At 42.3% G+C, this 19,820-nt stretch overlaps 1 protein-coding gene across 1 annotated transcript in view; it reads right to left on the bottom strand.

Moving 5' to 3' along the window:
- astn1 (astrotactin 1) overlaps nt 1-19,820 on the bottom strand; it is a gene marked incomplete at both ends in the record, with an annotated part of 556,709 nt that overhangs the window by 269,075 nt on the left and 267,814 nt on the right. The window contains one exon of the mRNA XM_083991516.1: nt 12,009-12,203. Coding sequence (XP_083847642.1) covers nt 12,009-12,203 — 195 coding nt within the window. The remainder of the gene's footprint in view (nt 1-12,008; nt 12,204-19,820) is intronic.

Here is a 19,820-nt window from a genome sequence, read left to right as displayed (position 1 = left end):
GGATGACGGCTGGAAGCACAGGAGTCCATCAAAGCCGGATGGATAAACGCACGGTGCCGTAAGTGGCAGATTGGAAAGCAATACTTCCAGATAGATCATTAAGGGAAAATCAATATGGATTAACAATTATGCAGGACTGTTGCAGTGTCTTGAAGGGACAAAGTCTCACATTAAGCATGTCATTTTTCATTATGTTGATTACTCTGCTGCATCGTGACTCATCTCCTGTCTGGGAGCCGACACTGTCATTTGTCTGTTGTTGCCTGTGACTCTTGGTTGAACTCGCTCATTTTGTCCACTCCATCATTCTTTGTCTCAATGCCAGTGAGGTTCACAAGGTTCCACAACAGAATGACTTCAATAAATCAGTAACTTAAGTCATTCAGGTGTCCTGGAACCAAAGCTGATGAGAATATATCTGTATTTCTTTCTGCAGGGATTCGTCGTTCTCTGGTTATTAAGAAAGGTGCCAGACCAGCTTGTACATTTGCAGCAACAATGGGCAGCCCACAGCTGTTTTATTAAATACTGTCACCTGAAGCCACATGCACTGTGAAATGTCTTTTTCCATTTTCTCATCTGGGACTGAACACCATAGCCAGTTCATAATCATACATGTAAAACTATTATGCTATTAGTAACAATCTTGGAGTCTAACAACCAGACGAATACAAGGCCAATACCTAAATTATTTCTTACTCCGGTTTAGTCTCCACCAGTGGCTCACTTTTTTTTTGCTACAATGTTCATTGGTTTTCTATTTGGCAGACTTTAAAAGAATTGAGTCTCACCACATCCAGCAATACTGGTAAGACACAACTATTGATGTTTGTATCAGGAAGGGGCAGGAGGAGGATTAAAAGGGATCTGACAGTGACCTTCAGGGAATCGAACAACAGCTGAACACCTCCAAGGCCAAGGAGATGGTCATTGGCCTTCAGAGGTGTAGGCCCACCTTTCATCCAGTCAACATAAATAATGGAGGACACTGAGGTGGTGCACATTTATGAATACCTACAGTAGGTGTGGTGTGGACAGTAAACTGGACTGGTCTCAGAGGGGAGGAGACAGGGACGGCTCCTTGTCCTCAGGAGGCTCAGGTCCTTTATTGTTTGCAGTGAATTTCTGCACATTATCAGTCAGTGGTGGAAAGTGAAAACTGTTTTTTGCTGAGCAGCACATCTGACCCCAACAAAGGAGACTGGACAAGTGGACATGCTGGTCAAAGAAACTAAGCCTGGACTCACTCAGGACTGTTGGTGAGAGACACATGCAGTGTAATGCTGGGATCAGACTACATGATTTTTTTTTGTCCTTCACAATGGTCACCATGTCAGAGTGACATGAGGTACATTAGCCAATGTGTACAAAACCATCAACTTAAAGGGATAGTTCAACATTTTGGCAAATTGGACCATTGCCATAATCCCTATAGTCTTAGCAGTAGGTTTGTTACCTTTAGTCGGTGCAAGCTATTTTTAGAACAGCGGAGCAGAGCCGTGAGCTGCTCAGAGCTACACTGCGGAGGCTAATGGAATTTCTTGGTTTCCCTCATCAAACTCATCAAATACACAATCCAACAACTCCAAAACACTCTCATGGACAAGTTGTGACCTGCACATTCACCACGCTATGAGATAAAATGGAACATTAAGAGACTAAGTTGTTTTCGAGGTAAATTCATGCAAAATCGTTGATGCGCGTTCGCTTTCGGGAGCAGTTTTTCAGCAAGCAGTCTCTGCATTTGCCTCGAAAACAACTGTCTAGTAATGTTCCGTTACTATCTATTATTAAATTCCATGAGCCTCCATAGTGTAGCTCTGAGCAGCTTGCAGCTCTGCTCCGCCGTTCTAAAAACAGCTTGCACCGTGTGTAAACAATGCGTCAAAGTGCTCTGTCATGCTATTGGTCAACGTCAGGGTTAATAGGAGATGTCAGACTAGGCGAAGAAATGCAAAACATTCTAAGACGCAAGACTTTCGTAAAGCGTCCTAGATGCAAAATCACGGGTCTTCAGTTATGTTATCCTACAGTACACCTCCGTTCGTTGTTTCCAACAATCATAATCGGGCCCGCTGCTAGAAATGTGTTGGCCACAAAAAAATCGTGTGAAAGCCCGCCTGAATTTGTGTAGTCTGATCCTGGCTTAAGACGCAGGAGAGAACACCAACCACCTTCCTCAGAACAGCAGCAGCAACGTCTCCTCTCACAGAGATTCAGGAGATCCTTTGTCCTCAGACTGTATAACACCTCAGCCAAAGGCAACGGCTTATCTTCTGGACTACTGAAGTATTGTTGCTTACTTTTAACTATTATTTTTGCAAACTGGGGACCTGGCACTTCAATTCATCACCAATTTCCCCTTGGAGATGAATGCAGTATATATCTATCTAGTTGATAACTTTGTCTGGTCCGAGCAGGTGGTGAATAGTGGGATCAGAGTGTTGAAAATAGCTGTTTGTTTCCCCTGGAAACAAAGTTAATGAGAGGTGAGACTGAACCGAAGCAGCCACCAAACCAAAGAGTGGGATGGTAATTCTCTGTGGGTTTATTAGTACAGGTGAACCATGTCACATTACTCAAACTAATTTAACCCATGCTTCTTATAAATGTAGAGATTAATGTATTTCATAAGGATAATACTAGATTATTTTAAACCTAGATTAGATAGATTTGTTTTCTCTCAAAGAGGAGTTTGATTCCTTTCAAAAACCTCCAACAGTCAAGCCGTCAGATCTCTACAGCTATGGTTTTGATATATACGGTTATGATACATTCCTATATCTCAGCAATTAGCATGTGTACACAATGTTTTATTTGCTGTAAATGATGTCTGTGAGATATGGACCCAGGGGCCGAGGCGGCGATAAAGTGGAAATACCCCTGAACATAAAATCAGTAGGTAGCTTGTCTGTAAAAAAATAAATAAAAGAAATGGAAAAACATGGTGCCAGAGTCTCAGCACCTCTGGATGAATAACTAAATTGCTGCAGCTTATTTTGCTTAGAAATTTCAAATTACCCCTTCCTCTATGCTGGGAATATTTCCCACCAGTAACTGCATCTGACACCAGTTATTAAATTAGGCAAATAAGATCTATGGCATCTCACTTAGGCTAAATGGATGTTGCTTTCAGTTGGAGTCCCATTTATGACCAGTTTGTTTTTCATTAAAAATCTGTGATAAAAGCCTCACAGTTTTATATCTCCTCGCAGTGGCCATTAATGGTTCCCACCAGTAACAGTTTCCTTGCTAATACACACTATGCATGCTATACTAGTTGATTCATGGACCTCATTGAGTGTGTATATAAAGGAAGCACTATGTATAGTTAGCTGTCGGGGATGTGGCTCACTGTTGAGGCTAGGGATGGGCATGATTAATCGATGATCGATTATTGATCGTTAAGAATTTTATTGATCACGGAAATTTTTTATCGATTTATTATAAGGGATCATGTAGAGGGCAGAGGTTGTCATGGAGAAATAAACCCCCGGGTTTATTTTTTCATAACAACCAATAAACTCCATATAAGTATTATTATACAGGCCTATTATTATTATTACACGGCTTAAGAGTGAAATAATTCATTAAATACGACGGGGCGCGTTTGTGTCGTGGACTCGGTGCAACAGAGACGAGAGCTGTGACAGCGCAGCTCCGCCCGCTCAGATCAGCAGGTTTGGTTTCCAGCAGTGGTGTGGACGGAGCCTCCACTCTCTCTGTAAGTTACAAGCTACAAGTCAGAAGCTGTTTAACGACGGTTAAAATGAAACTTAAGGTAAATATCCTGCATAGTTTGTTTCTCTTTTCTGTGCCGCGCTGATCAGAGTGCCGCTCCGCCGTGTGTTGGCCACAAAAAAAACAATAAAACCATAAAACACAGGCTTTCACATTTTGAAAGTGCTTGTGATTTTTTTTTTTGTACAAGTGCAGCCAAACACGAGGCTGAAGAGAGAGGGACAGCAGAGCTTTTTTTTTTAACTTAAATGATGCCGGCACCGTCCCTACAAGTGAAGCACAAGCACACAGACGTCCGTGTACGTTGTTGTCTGACCTTCTTCCTTCACATGGACTGCCCTGGATTACTGGCACACGCCATAGCCGCACACATTTAGTTTTTAATTATGAATATTAATATTAATATTAACAATTAATCGATAATTGATCATTAATTTTCCCGAAGATCGATCAAAAAGATTTCTTCAAATGCCCATCCCTAGTTGAGGCATCTCGAGTCTACTGCTGTAGTTTAGATACTTTGTCTATTTGCAGCAAAAAAACTATGACAGACAAGGTTTGCTGCTATTTCACTGCTACTGGAGTCAAACATCTGTCTGTTTCTGCTGAAAGCAATTATGTTTTCAGCTGTCAGTTTAACAAAGCACACAAATTGAGAATGTAATGAGTGAATCAGTTGTCTTTGCTGAACACAGCAATTTCTTTGTCTTTCTTAGATCCTAAGCGAAATACTGGATGAGTTCCTATCACTACGTTCATGTCTGACAGATTTCTTTGTTAATTTCGTGGGATAATGACATGTAAGACATGTAACACTGAACAACCATCTGGCAGAGTAAAGATGTCAGAATTCATTTTCACCAGCTGCTACAGTGCGGCTGGTATTGTTTTTCACATGGTTTGTCTTTGGAGTATCAGTACTCTCTAATCTACTTTTTTAAATTATTATATCTTTTCATCACATATTAGACATTTTACATCATTGTTTTGTTGACCAAGTCACATGTGGCAAGGCCAGTGTCTAGCTTGCACATGATCTTTAAGGACTGATGGAGAGGGAAGCACTTGTTACAAGTTACTGGAACTGTACCAAAGCTATAGCAGCCTAATCAAAACAGACCACACAACATTATTTTTCTACATATTCAGTTCGGAAAAGGCAAAATGTGCAGCTAATTTAGTCCCATAGCACAGCATGCAACAAAGACGTCTCATTTTAATGCAGAGAGCATACAGTACAAAGAGCTTATTTGGGGAATTATTTTGTGAGCCCCTAAAGTGAAACAGAACTTAATGGCTGCTCTTTGATAAATATTACAAAACAAATACCATGATTTAAAAAAGAACTGTGAATGTTTTTAAGAATCTTATGCTAATTGAGACAAAAAGCAAAAAGTTACAGTTTAACATATTTGAAATATGTTGCAACCATTTTCTATCATTTGAAATATGTTGCAACCATTTTCTATCATTGTCTTTCCATTCCAATAAACACTGGAAATGATATGACATGTGTAATCATCTGTAAACATCGTAAACTGTATGTTGTAATAAGCAGACGTACAGTATATAAAAGCTCTGCTGGGTTTGTCCAAATAGTCTCTGAGTAACAAAGGACAAAGAGTGGTGTGACATCATGAAAAAAAAAAACACCAGATGTTGTTGTAATGACTACTGAGTTGCCATCAGTGCAGACAGCCAGTGTGATCTCTGGTCTTTTGAATATGACGAACCTCCTGAAACCGAACTAGAACTTTAGTTTGGTCCAGCAGGAGTTGTGGTGAACTGATGAAATGAGACAAAAACAAAAAGATGCCTCTGAATAACTACAACAACTGTCTGACTTTCCTGTCTGCTTTCTTCCTGGCGATCCCAGCACCCCCGACAGAATAAACTCACAGCTCTGATTGAGAAACAGTGGGGGCCAACATTCACCTGTTTCACACCCCATCCTCTCCATTTGCTCGCCTCAAAGGCGCTTCATATTTTAATTAAGAGAGGCGATGAAGCTATACCTCCTGGGGGGGGGTGGATTTTGAGGGTGTGGTACAGTTGACTAAAAGGTGAGCCAAAAAACAAATAAAAAGAAAGAGGAAGTAGCAGAAAAAGAAAGCACAAAGTAGTTTTGGGTGTGGTGGTGGTGGTGGTGGGGGGGGGGGGTTGTCAGGTGGGAGCGTGGTCTTAATTATTGATCCCAAGCAGCCACCAGAATGAGAACAAAGGGCACTAAAATATTCATTAAAACCTGCTCTGAGCTTGTCGTGTGGAAGAGGAATAGAGAAGGGAGGGGGGACGGTGTCAGGAGTAATGAGAGGAGGTTAGCTTTTTAACATCTCATTACTGGACTCCATTGGCTCCCGCAGAGGCGGCAAAATAGAGACCCCTGCCTCTGAGCTCTGTAGTACCGGCCCAGATCATATCAGACCTGATGCTCCAAAGATGTCACCATGACCTCCTTCCTGGCCACAAAACACATTCCCTGTGTTGCTTTGTGACCAAAATCATATTAAGCTCCGGCGGCCTGCCGCTGCTGCTGCCAATGACAACCACGCATGTGACTGGATTTTTTTTTTTTTTACCTGGGAGGAAATCTAATAAATCAACCCCGTGTTTTTGGAAATGATAACAACAACTAAAAAAAAAAAAAAACAAAACAAAACAAAACATGAGAAGCATTTCAGGGCTGGTGAGCTTGAAAGAGGAACCATGGGGGAGGCGTGCTGGGTGGAGCGAATCAAACCCGCTCTGTGTGATGACGCTCCCTCTCTCCGGAGACGGAGCTGAACGGGGCTCGGCCGCCCAGCAGACGCCGTGTGTGTGTATATATGAGTTAATGTGCGAGAGGATGCATGTGTATGTGTGTATACCTGAACGCCCTGGTGCTTTTTCTATGTGTGTGTGCATGTTCTGCCACTGGGCACCTGCTCACACCACTTGCTGCTTTCCCTTTACCCCCCCCTCTTCCTGCTGTTCCTCCAGAACAGTTTCAATAGAAAACCCTTGCAGGGCTGACAGAGCAGGTCCACCTCCTCACACACACACACACACGCCTTTCTCTCCGATAAAATAAAACATTAGCAGTCAAATCTTTCCCCTGGAGGGATTGTTTACGCTGTTTTGATTTTCTGTGGGTGAGCGAAGGATTTTGTGTGAGGTAGAGTGATGAAGAGAATAAAAGAAAGAACAAATATGTTTATATAAGGGGGGGAAAAAAGAATAGATAATAGTGCTGTTGCAGGAAAGACTATGTGATGTGCTTGGAGCGACAAAAACAAACCTCCACTGATGATTAAACAATATTAAAATTTGACTTCTTCTCACAGAATGTCGGGGACAGATGCTTTGTGCCACTCCAAAGCGGTGGGGTAGGGGTTTTTGAAGAGGTGCCAGTGAACGCCACATAAAGGCCTCCTATCTATCCCTCCCTCTGTCCCCGCTTCTTTTGCAGCTCTTTCTCTCTCAAGGGTGAAGAGTAGATCCAGCAAGGTTACGGGAGGACGCGGGTCACGGCGCTCCCGCGCTCGCATATTCTAGATCCCGCCGAGTCGAGTCGGCGGCGGTGGCGGCCTCGAGTAGCTGTGAGAAATAAGCCAATTTTCTGACTGAAGGTAATTCAGCTGAGTCTCAGTTAACTGCACATTCCCGGGGTTCACTGTTCCTGTGTAGCGCGAGAGCGTGGAGCGATGGAGAGTCCAGACTTCAGGACAGCGTTTCAAAGCTTCAGTTAGTTTTTTTCCCCCAAAGCAACTACATTTTGAGCCAGAGAATCCACTCTGTGACTTTGTATGTGAATAAAAGGAAAAAAAAGCACTTGCCACCTGCGGTTTCTATTTTAAGAGTACTCCAGCGTTTTAGTTGATGCATTTCACCAAAGGAAATGGCCACAGTCATTACAGCAAAAGCCCTGATGTTCTCCACCCGAGATCCAAAACCTCTGGAACTAACAACTCTCATACATAGTGCTGAGTTCAGACAGCCGCTCATGTTTAGGATCAAATTCCCATTTGAAAAAAACAGGCACTAACAATTCTCTCATTAAATTATTTATTAAGAAAGAGTAATGTATACTCGGGTCATGTGAGCTGCCGTCTTACTATGATTATCAATTTTGCACGGTAAACTGACAGATATTAACAGCATCAGATTATATGAGCTGTAGCTAATAACTTGGCTGCTGTTTGTGTAATGTGTTCTCAGCAAGCTGGTATTTGTACTTGCCATTTGTGAGGCAAAGAAAATCAATTTGAATACAAGTGTTTTGTTGTCCAACAAAACCGGCAGAATGAGTCGTGTGTGTGTAAACAGTGGAGCTGATGCAGGCATGGGCCAAACAGCCCATCCATTTAGACTAGAGATACATAATATACACCTGTGGATTACCGATTTGAGCTAATAAACACCACCAGAAAATGTGAACCATGACCCCACCAAATAACTCAACTCTGTTCTGTCCTTTTCTCCTTGCAGCCACGTTTACAGTAAAATACATCTCAAGCTCTCCACCCCTAGTTTGTAATGAAGCCAACAAGATTACTCAAGTGATGCCCCTTGAATGTATGAATGATTTTCTCTTCGACTTGAGAAAACTGTTTATCCTCCCTATGATGTTAAATTCATACTGTATATCTATAATCTCTGGGGTGGTGCTTTATGGTAACTCCACTTAACATGCAAGATTTTCTAGGTTTTTGCAACATTGTGGAGGATGTAGTCTGATGCATCTTTAAAATACAGCACTGCAATATGGAGCAACCGTTTGATACTGACTTGGACCAACATTAAATCTATAGTTTCCTCGGGGACATATCTATGTATCAATCTGGTTTTGCAGTGACTCCTCTGATCTAATCGAGTGCTGCACCCTCTTCAAACCCTTCACTGATCCTCTGTATTCGATTGCGATGCTCTCCTCCCGTAAGTTTTGTTCATTTTACATTCAAATGTTCATCTGGTCCAATTAGGTTTCATTTCAGCACACGGGCTCCTGGTCAGTTTTAATTCATTTGCTGCCATCTCTTATAATTAGGGCCTTGCATTAACCATGCCTCCCTAAAGAGTCTGCCTTCCTCTTCCACCACCTCATCTGCGCAGGAAGCATTTGGTGCTCTTCAAAGTCTGCCTCAGACCCCGCTCTCCATTCACAAGCACTTTCAAATGAGATCAGAGCATTTGAGATTTAGATTCTTGATGATGTTAACTTTCTTGCTTCACCCGTACCTCCCTCTCCACAACTCCAGCGGTGGATCCCTAAGTGGGTGACTTGCCTCCGGGCAGCGGAATCCATGCATGGCCCAAATTAAATTCCTGGGCCGCAGAGGACTTTGCTGACCTTCTGGCTTCCTGAGTTCAGTGGAAATGATTGCAGCATGTGGACAGTGATAATTAACTGCCTTCAAAGTATTCGACTGTCCACATCCAACCCTGTGCAAATTATGAAAGGGACACAGCATCTTTTTGAACCTGTGGGGCTTAATATCTAGAAGTCTCTCCAAAGAGGTGACAGCTATTTCCCCCAGTATTTCATCACACTGCATTTGCCTGAGATTAGGAGGAATGTCTTGCGGTTTTATAGAGGACGATCCCTGACAGTGTCATGCTTCTACTGTCACGATTATATTTTTTTATTGGGAGGGAACTGACGTCAAAAAAATCTACCATAAAACCCTTGTGCCATCATGAAAGAACCTTTAAATATATATAACCATCCACACCAACATGCTGCTCACAGCCTGTGGGAACACATGTGCCTCCTGGTCATGTGTTTACTGCAACAATTTCCCTTGTGTGATTTAAATCAGATTTCAACCTCAGACAATCTGAGAGGTGCTGATGTATACAGCAGCTCTTACTTCCATAAACAGTAACTTTAGTGTTCTGTGGGGGATTTGGGCACAGTCCAATATATCAAACAGTGCCTGTCTGAACGGGAGTGAAATTAAACATGAAAAAGCAAGGGGTCCCCATGGATGACATTCTGAATACTTACTGCTTGTGTGCTGCATTTTCAATAAATACAGGGTAAGTAAGTTCATTTTGTCTTGATAACTGAGGAATATAGAAAGTGCTACTGTAACCTAGGAATGAAATATACTGTATGTACCTAACACAATCTTGTACCTCACACTCACATTATAAAATAACAAAATTTGACTTGCCTGGTGTGCATATGAAGTGGAGGTGAATACTTTTAATTATTACATCCAGGGAATGCTTTACTTTTGAAGCATGGAAGCTGTGGGAACCAAATTATTATTTTAAACACATAACTGAAGGTAATTAAAGTGTTTTTTTTCTTTCATTACTGAAAAAAAAGGAAAAAAAACATGTCACACAACGGAGCAGTGACATGCTGTGGGGGAAAGCAAGGCAAGAAGCACTTGCAGCCCATTAAAACTAAAAATAGACATAAATTAGAACAATACAGACGGAGAGGCAACATCTCTCCTCACATCTGGTCTGAGAGCAGCAAAAGGTGAACTATCAGCCACTGAGTGTATAGTTGTATAGTTGTTCTCATGGACATGTAGGGTTTGCACACTGAGGTACTGTAATCCTGGCATCTTTGACTGAGGACTGGATACAGCCCAAGTGTGCTTGTCAAGCTGTCTTTGTCTCAACTTCTTCCACTGAGATCACTAAATTACTGCCACGGTACAAGTAAATTACACCAGGTATGAAACTGCACATTAAAATTTGAAAGAACAAGTTTGATACACAAGCAGTGGAGCTCCTCTCAGGAATAGCAGTGAGGCTGGAGACCGGGCCAGAGCGGTAGAAGTCATAGCTGTGAACGTAGCAGTGCAATGACTGTGTCATTCAGACTGTTTTCCAGTAAATAAGTGCTGTGACCCTCAAGACCCAATGTGTAACATCAATATTGTAGCCCTTTGTGTCCATGACCCTATGAGGTAGGGCTGTCACTTTTTATTCGACATTCGAATATTCGTTTGAATGTGGGGTGAAAAGTTCATATTTGAGCGGTAATGACCTGCTCGATATGTAGGCTGCAGCAAAGATACTCTATTTACCATCTTTGGCTGCAGTGCCCAGTGCCTGCATAGCGCCGTGGAACGTCCACCGGATGTGGAATATTCGAATATATCCAAACGAATTACGGGTCATTCGATATTCGTTCGAACCTCATTTTTCTAAAAAGTGACAGCCCTACTATGAGGTCAGTATTCTATACAGTAGCACATGCAGTAAGCTTGAACTGAGAGCAGATCTTCACATGTGCACTGAAAAATCTGGCAATACTACTGACTGGAAGGCATACTGTTCCCTTAGAAACAAAGTGACAAAAGCAAAAAGGAAAAAGAAAATTAAGTATTGTCAAAATAAACTAAATGAAATTAAACATGATGGAAAGAAACTGTGGAAAACACTAAAAAACACTTGAAAACTTAACAACCGAGGCCGGAGGTGATGAAAATGTTCTCTTTACTAGTGGTTCCTCTGTGGGTTTGCCAGGTTGATTTGAGATGGGCTGGAAGATGCTAAATTGACTTTTCACTGTATTTGGTGTAATGTCTCTTAAGACTGTGTTAAACTATACTCACTGGATTTATACCCGTCAAGAGATTTCATTAGAAGCTAGACCACCAGGCTGATACATTTGGAATCACTGGTACATGGAAATAGACCTTACATTTACTGTTTTTATTTTTCCAGTGATCCGGCAACAGGTTGCACCATTCATAAGAAGGTATTATGGCTGCACCTAGCAATTATTTTCATTTTCGATTAATCTGTTGATTATTTAAACGATTAATCGATTAGTTGTTTGGTCAATAAAATGTTAAAAAATGTTGAAAAATGTCAATCAGTGTTTCTCAAACCACAAGATGACGTCCTCAAATGTCTTGTTTTGTCCACAAACCAAAGAGATACTCAGTTTATTGTCATAAAGGAACAAATAAACCAGAAATATTCAGAAGCTGAAATCAGAGAATTCTGACTTTTTTTGTTGAAATGTCAAATGTTGAACTATCCCTTTAAAAAAACTAAAATTTAAAACTACTACTCAAACTGATTATTTGATTATTGTTCGATAGATCAATTAATTGTTGCAGCTCTAGAAGGTACGTAAATGCTCCTCTAACTGTAACTCTTAATCCATATCCAAGCATTGCTTCTGACCACCTCATCCAAAGCCCTTTGGTTATCACCACGGTCCAAGCCAAAAGGGCCAAACAGTTTCCCTGCTGCGATACAAATGGCAGAACAACCACGCCACATGCTTCACGTCACAAACAGCTTGTGCTCACCTGAATGTGGCCTTGAGGATCTGTCCGGAGGTGCTCTCCTTGCTGTGGTTGTTGTATCCATAGAAAAGGTCTCCGAACACAGTCTGGTTGGCGGGGATGTCCGCTGCTTCCCCGCAGTCGATTCCCTCGGTGCAGGCTTCAGACAGCGGGAGGCACGACCTCCCGTCTGGACCGCGCTTGTAGTCCTCGATGCACCTGGGGCAATACAAGTCTGAGTCATTCAACTGATTTATACATTTCCTTCCCTTATGAGAACTGTGATAAGTTTGCTTTGCTATTCATTCTCCCTTATTTGCCAGGCAATATGCTTGTTTCTCTTTCTTTACTCTTACATTTCCTGATTTCCCCTTTACTGTAGTTTAAAGTAAACAATTAGCACTCCTACAGCAAAACAAGGGTTAATTAAGTTTACACTGTTGACATAAATAGACGTTTCTGGTTGCATGATTAGTTTTTTAAAGCTGTAACTAAAGGATAAATGATATGACAGAAGATGAAGGTTTAAAATGAGTATGAGGATCACATATCACATTCAAGAAGAAACAAAGACACCTTCTCTGACCTCCATGATTTAAGTGGGCGTGGCTCCTGCTGGTCTAAGCTGATTATGTGTTGGTGATGTTGACGTGTTTGTTGTAATAAGACGTGTCTGCATTCACTTCTCAACCAAAACATTGCTTCTATGTTTAACCCTTCTTCCTATCATCTGTTGGGACTTATCTATCCAGCATCAGTGCAACCACTGGCCTAACTCTGGACTCTGGGTTGTCTCATGCATGTGTGTGTATGTGTGTGTGCATGCATTTACAAAATGGCCACAAGCTAATCATATGTTACAACTGAGTACGGAACAATTAATCATCTCCATATACGGTATCAAACTGAATACCCAACCAAGTTCTAAATCAAATTAAGTGCCTTGATTTTAATTACAATTTACAACCTTGTCTTAACAACCTTGTCAACAAGCAACAATTTCATTAGCTACAAAATGTCCAATCCATTGTGGTTCATTAACTTTGTTCATCAGTAAGTTGGCAAAATCATAAAGGGAACTCCTTGATGTTGTCTGTTGCTCACTCTGACCAGATGGCAACTATACTATTTTTAATCATGACAGAAACATCTGTCTGTTAAGTTAAATAATGACAACAGTAAAAGAAAAGAAAAAGACAGGATCTAAATAGTTCCAGTCTAGGCCGGGGATGATGAGCAGCTACATTTTGAGTATACTGTACATTTAAAAGGTTATCCCATATATATTCCAACTCCATTTGTGCTTATGTAATAAAATAAGGCATTTCCACTGTTCCCATTTTTTTCCCAGAAGTTTAGTCAGCCATTTCTGAAAAATGTACCATTTCTACATTGTTACATTCCACATTTTCATTTCATTTTTGAGCACAGAAATATTTTCCAGATCCTACTAAACCAGCCTCAAGAGCATGCACACACGCACACATGATACTTCATGTAGTGTTAAATGCAATAAAAAGAGGTGCCTCTCACACAGTCAGAGTAGTAGGCCTACTGTGGTCCTGCACTGGTGGTTTGTGGTCAATGGGTTACATGACCTGCTAAGCTATTGAGCTAAAACGCTCTTTTTTTTTCCTTTTTCTTTTTTAAATAGGCTATGAGTGTAAAATGCAATAAAAAGAGGTGTGTCTCACACAGCACATGTGGCACTATGGGCCTAACTGATTTTGAGGATTTTGATATTTGCATGTTTAAAATAAAAAACATAGTCTATAGGCTAATATACAAGCCTATGTATGATTTGAATAGTTCTGTAATGTACAATGCATAAATGTGCAAGGTGCATTTATCCATAGAATAGCCAGTTATACACAATTTTAAATTACATAGGAGGTCCCTGCTTCATCAGTTTGGAGGTCCTTGGCCAGAAGAACGTTGAAGACCCCTGTCTAAACAAGTCTCATTATCCGACGATGTGCTACACATAAACCATATAGCTAATCAACTTCAGGTGAACGTTATCAGCGTTTAGCGGACTCTTATCTTATATCACCTTTCCACTCCCACCCGCCCGTCGACCTCTGCGGAGGAGTTGAAGCAGTCACACGTGTGCTAATGAAATGTAACACCTGTCCGGGTTGTGTCGTTGTTGGTATAGACACTCTAGTTGTTGGATGTCAAGTGTGTTGGGATGATTGACGTGTGTCAGTTTAAGTCAGTGTGTCAGCTTGACCATAGATATAAGCGGAAGCAGGAAGTAACGGTCACCATGGGACCTCAACTCTGAAAAACTCGCCATTCAAATGAACGGGACTGAAAATTTTATTTCGTGATCCGTTTGAATTGTGCCATGAGAAAAAAATATGTCCTCTACGTGTTTAAAACATCACGTTTCATCCAGAGAAATCAGCAGTTTGTTGTAAAGCTATTGTAGAATAAAATTCAGAAGAATCTTTAAGCAGAAAGACTACAAGTCGCGTAGGTGACGTCACACACCAAATGCCGCACTTTCCCGTGTCAGTTGGTGACGTATTTTCTGTGGGACACAGATCAGTAGTCCGTGGAGCGGTCTTTACACAAAATACATTCTTCTGTTGCCGTTTTATGATAAACGGCTGATTTCTCGGCATGAAACGTGATGTTTTAAACAGGTAGAGGACATATTTTTTTCTCATGGCGCAATTCAATCGGATCACGAAATAAAATTTTCAGTCTCATTCATTTGAATGGCGAGTTTTTCAGAGTTGAGGTCCCATGGCGCCGTTACTTCCTGCTTCCGCTTAGGCTCTCTATAGCTGTGTCCCAATTCAGGGGCTGCAGCCTTCGGAGGACCCAGCCTACGCGGTCTCCGGAGGCAACGGCTTCGGAGGCTCCTCCGTCGGCTGCATCAACGGTCGGTAAATGGGACGGTCTAGCCTTCAGAGCATTTCCTGATCCGAACGTAAACAACGGCCGAACGTAAACAACGGCCGGACATTAAACATTTAAAAGTGCCGCTTGTAACGGCTCTACCGCTCCTCCTCCTCCTCCTCCTTTTTTTTTTTTTTTTTTTTTCAAGAAGTAGAATCAATACAAGGGCAGTTATCATTAATATAGCCTACTAATAAACAAACCATTGAACAGCAGCCGGGGGGGGGGGGGGGGGGGCTAGGCTTCAGGCTATTAAGTGAATAGAGAATAAAGAGCACAAGTAATGTGTTTTCATAGCTTTCTTATTAAAAGTTGTCACACACACCTCCGCTCCTCACCTGTGCAGCCAGAGCAGAGCAGAGCTCAGCAGCGGGCAGCCACACCTCCGAGCCGGCCGCAGAGCCGGGTTACCGTGGCTACAGCACAGAGCTGCTACGTTCGATAGCTAACGGCTAGGTTGCTAATAACAACAACGGTGCAGCAAAGCATCTTGGGATACGGGAGGCCGCGAAGGATAGTAGCGATGCATCCTCCGAATGCAGGGCAAAGGAGGACGCATTTGGAGGCTGCATTTGGAGGACCCTTCGAATTTGGACGAATTGGGACAGCCTTCGCGCAGCGCTGTGACGTAATCGGCCTTCAAATGCACCCTCCGAAGGATGCAGCCCCTGAATAGAGTGCCGAAGCGGAAGCAGGAAGTAACGGCCCCATGGGTCCTCAATTCGGAAAAAGGCTCAATAGAAATGAACGAGACACCAAGATTTATTTCGTGATCCGTTTGAATTGCGCCATGACAAAAAAATATGTCCTCTACCTGTTTAAAACATCACGTTTCATACCGAGAAATCAGCAGTTTATCGTAAAACGGCAACAGAAGAATGTATTTTGTGTGACGACGCTCTACGGACTACAGATCTGTGTCCCACAAAAAATACGTCACCAACTGACACGGGAAAGGGCGGCAGTTGGTGTGACGTCACCTACGCGACTTGTAGTCTTTCTGGTTACGGATTCTTCCGAATTTTATTTTACAATAGGTTTACACCAAACTGCTGATTTCTCGGGATGAAACGTGATGTTTTAAACAGGTAGAGGACACATTTTTTTGTCATGGCACAATTCAAACGGATCACGAAATAAATCTTGGTGTCTCGTTCATTTCTATGGAGCCTTTTTTCGAATTGAGGACCCATGGGGCCGTTACTTCCTGCTTCCGCTTCGGCACTCTATTGAGACACAGCTAACGAGCTTGACGTTTAAGCGACTGAACCCTGCGCTCTGATTGGCTGAACTCTTCTTCTCTTGCTCAGCAGACTCAGCGCTCCTGGCCCCTGCTGGCCGTTTTGAGTACTGCACGTGCACAACTGACCTCAAGCCAGGCGTCACTTGCTAAAATTACCAGGCAACCGTTTTTAATCACATGAATTATTCAATTGGAATAATTGGGAGTGTCGTTAGTGTACCACTGATATGTTAATGGGTCGCACTTTACACCACAAGCCACTTCTTTCATACACCACTTCTCCATTACACACAGGAGCAATTTAGGGTTCAGTGTCTTGCTACTTCAGCATCTTGACTGGAGGAGTCAAGAATCAAATCACCGACTTACCAATTTGCTTAAGATCTGCTTCTGAGCCGCAGCCAAACATGATATTCTATTAAAACTGGGCTATATTTTTTAGAGTAGAAAATTAGATAAGTTTGTGTAGAAGTTGATGTTCCTCTGAGTGACAGCTTGATATCAACAAAACACAGCTGCATTATTCTATTTGATCTCATTTGTGTAGGAGAATAGATGCATTTGTGATGATGCTCAGCTCAAACTATGCGAACCACAAATATAGTTTCAATTTGAGAAAATAACTTCAGCATGAATGGTAACATCAACACTGGTGCTTGTTCTCTTGTATAATTTACTGTAGTAACACTAGACTTTACCATATGTGACGCCCATGGACAACAAAATACTAGTTGATTTACAGTATCTCACTAAATGTTATTGTAAGATATGGGGTAAACGTTTTTTGTTTTTGTTTTTTTGGAGGGTTCAAGATATAATGCAGAATTTAGACATCACACTTCAACACAAAACCAATAGTACTCAGCTAGCACTAAATCCTCCACCTTCAAAAAAGAAGCTTGAATTCAAACACTGAGCATCCTCTCAAGAGTCTTTCACATTGATGATGTTTTGACATCTTGGAGTATAATATATGTACTCTGAAATAAACCACAAGCAGATGAGGTGGAAAGTGAAAAATAGGAGATTGGGTGTGGGGGTTAAAGAGCGACAGATAATCTGTCAGGGATTTACACGGAGAGAAGCTCTCTCCTGGATGCCAAATGTCGCAAAGCTGATGCCAGTCTCCGGTGGGAGGAGAGGAGGATTTAGCCACATCTGCACTATGGAAAGTGACAACAACAAAATGCTGTTGTCGAGAATTAAATTAAACAGCAGTTCGTATCACCTGGTTATGCTAATTTGACATGGAATATACCGCGCCTGCGGTATTATGTTTAATGTATAGATGACAGCACCAAACAGCTGCTTGCTGTTGGAGCAGCAGTGGAGATAACCACAACTATTTATCCCCCTCTTGTAGAACTTAAATAAAGTTGACGTTGGCAGGCTTCCACACATACAGTGCACAGTCACTTATACAGGTGATAACGCCACTGCATGGGTAGTCAGCAGCAGAAAACTAGCTCTTACCTCCGGGCTCCCTTTAGATTAAAGCTGTATATTTGCAGTTCTGCAGGCTGATTGGAGCTCTGCTGAGACGAGACTGAAGGTAGGCACCTCTGTTAGCACAAGAACAGCTCCAATCAGCCAGCTCAAGTGGAAACACCTGTGGGGCTGAACCATGGCTGTGTAATAGCTTTAAATGAGGGGCTTTGAGGCAGCTCTCTGTGAACCTATTATACCCATAACCTGTAGTCAAAGGCCCTTTCCATATGAGCTATTCACCCTGTCACTTTGTAGAGGGTGTCAATGATACACAATTAATGACACCACCTGAGTTACATTTAGCTGCTTCAGGTTCAAGATCCAGGCATCGACTCCTTTTGTAGCAGAGCCTAAAAAGCCCAGGTGGAACTAAAACATTAAAGGGATAGTTCGCCATTTTGGCAAATTGGCCCATTGCCATAATCCCTAGAGTTTTAGGAGTAGGTTCGTTACCTTTGATTGGTAATTTAAAATTGGTGCAAGCTATTTTTAGAACGGCGGAGCAGCTCAGAGCTACGCTACGGAGGCTAATGGAATTTCTTGGTTTCCCTCATCAAACTCATCAAATACACAATCCAACAACTCCAAAACGCTCTGGTGGACAAGTTGTGACCTGCACATTCACCACGCTATGAGATAATAATCAAACGTTAGCTTGCACCTTTAATTAATGGGGCTCTACTTTCGTGAACTAGGTGCAGGCGGAGCAGATCAGGCCTGCGCCTCGCCTTCGCTTCGCCAACGGGGAGTGGTCAGGAGTAGATTGCAATTTTCCTTCGAGACGCAGCGGAGCGCATCCCGCCTACTTCCCTCCCACCGGCGCAAATGGCATAGAGGGAGGAGAGAAGGCGTGGAGTGGGTTTGACACAGCCGAGTCAGATCTTCACCAATCAAATGAGCTCCTCTCCTCGCCTTTAAATCCGCCGCGCGCGCAAGGCGGACGTTTGATTTCACCGTGGAAGAGAAGATTTGAATCAGCACCTACAGATTGCAGCATAGACATTCAGAACATCTATATCGATTGTCCCGTCACACTGATGACACATCAAAGGCTGCACAGATGAAAGATGAGGATGGATTACTGCTGTGTTGACACTACACGATTATCTGCTATATTTATGTATTTACTTATTGATTTATTGAGCCGCATCGTCACGCGACCATAACAAATAAAACTGAAAACAAATAAACTATCATCTCTCACAGCAAACCACAATCAGCCTGGCATCATAGTGAGCAGATATTAACATATCCATCTCAGGTAAATTCTAAAGAAAAAAGAAAAAGAGAGACGCTCCGTGATGCATCCGTTACGCACAGCTGTTTGTTTATATTGTGATCTGTGCACACGTGTTTAAATATAGGTTACTAAATATGAGTGTCTTTATTAATGGAAAAGGGGTGTGTGTGTTTTGTTTTTTGTTTTTTTTTACAGGGCAACAGCTCTCAATCTGTCAGAGCAAGTGAGACGGGAGGAAACTGATGTTCTGGTCCGGTCCAAGCTGGCAGTGTCCGGTCGCGCGAACAGACCTCACGGGCTGATGATGCAAAAGTAGTCTGGGAGGGAGGAGGGAGGAGGGAGGAGGAGGGAGCAGGTCTATCTATCTATCTAACCTATATTTAAACACGTGTGCACAGATCACAGCATAAACAAACAGCTGTGCGTAACGGAGGCATTTCAGTTTTATTTGTTATGGTCGCGTGACGATGCGGCGCTGGCCCCTAATAAATCAATAAGTAAATAAATAAATAAATAGCTGATCATCTGCAACGGCACAGTGTGTAGTGTCAACACCTGCTCTTGGGACATCCACGGCTGTCTCAGTCCCTCCCTGGTTTCATCTGTGTTAATTCAGTCAGGCTGAGTTTCCATTACGCAAGCCTTTGGTCTGCCATCAGTGTGACGGGACAATCTATATAGATATAGGTGTATGTGCTGATTCAGATATAATAAATAGGGGTTATTGTGATTATTATTATTATTATTATTATTGTTAATTGCATTTAAATGTGCCTGGAAGTGTGGAAATCTGCCTGTGGGGTCTTGGTGACGTGTCTGCACTGCGCGCTGGGCAGTCAAATTGCCACTGCGCTGGCTGCGCTTCGCCTTGCGCTGACATTAGACCAGGTTGGAGCTGGCGAGCTTTCGGCGCACTCTCCGCGCGGTCTATCGGCAACAAATTGTCACTGCGCCA

Source organism: Trachurus trachurus (assembly GCF_905171665.1).
Source record: "Trachurus trachurus genome assembly, chromosome: 17".
Taxonomy (NCBI): Eukaryota; Metazoa; Chordata; class Actinopteri; order Carangiformes; family Carangidae; genus Trachurus; species Trachurus trachurus.
This window is presented reverse-complemented; position numbering and strand designations above follow the sequence as displayed.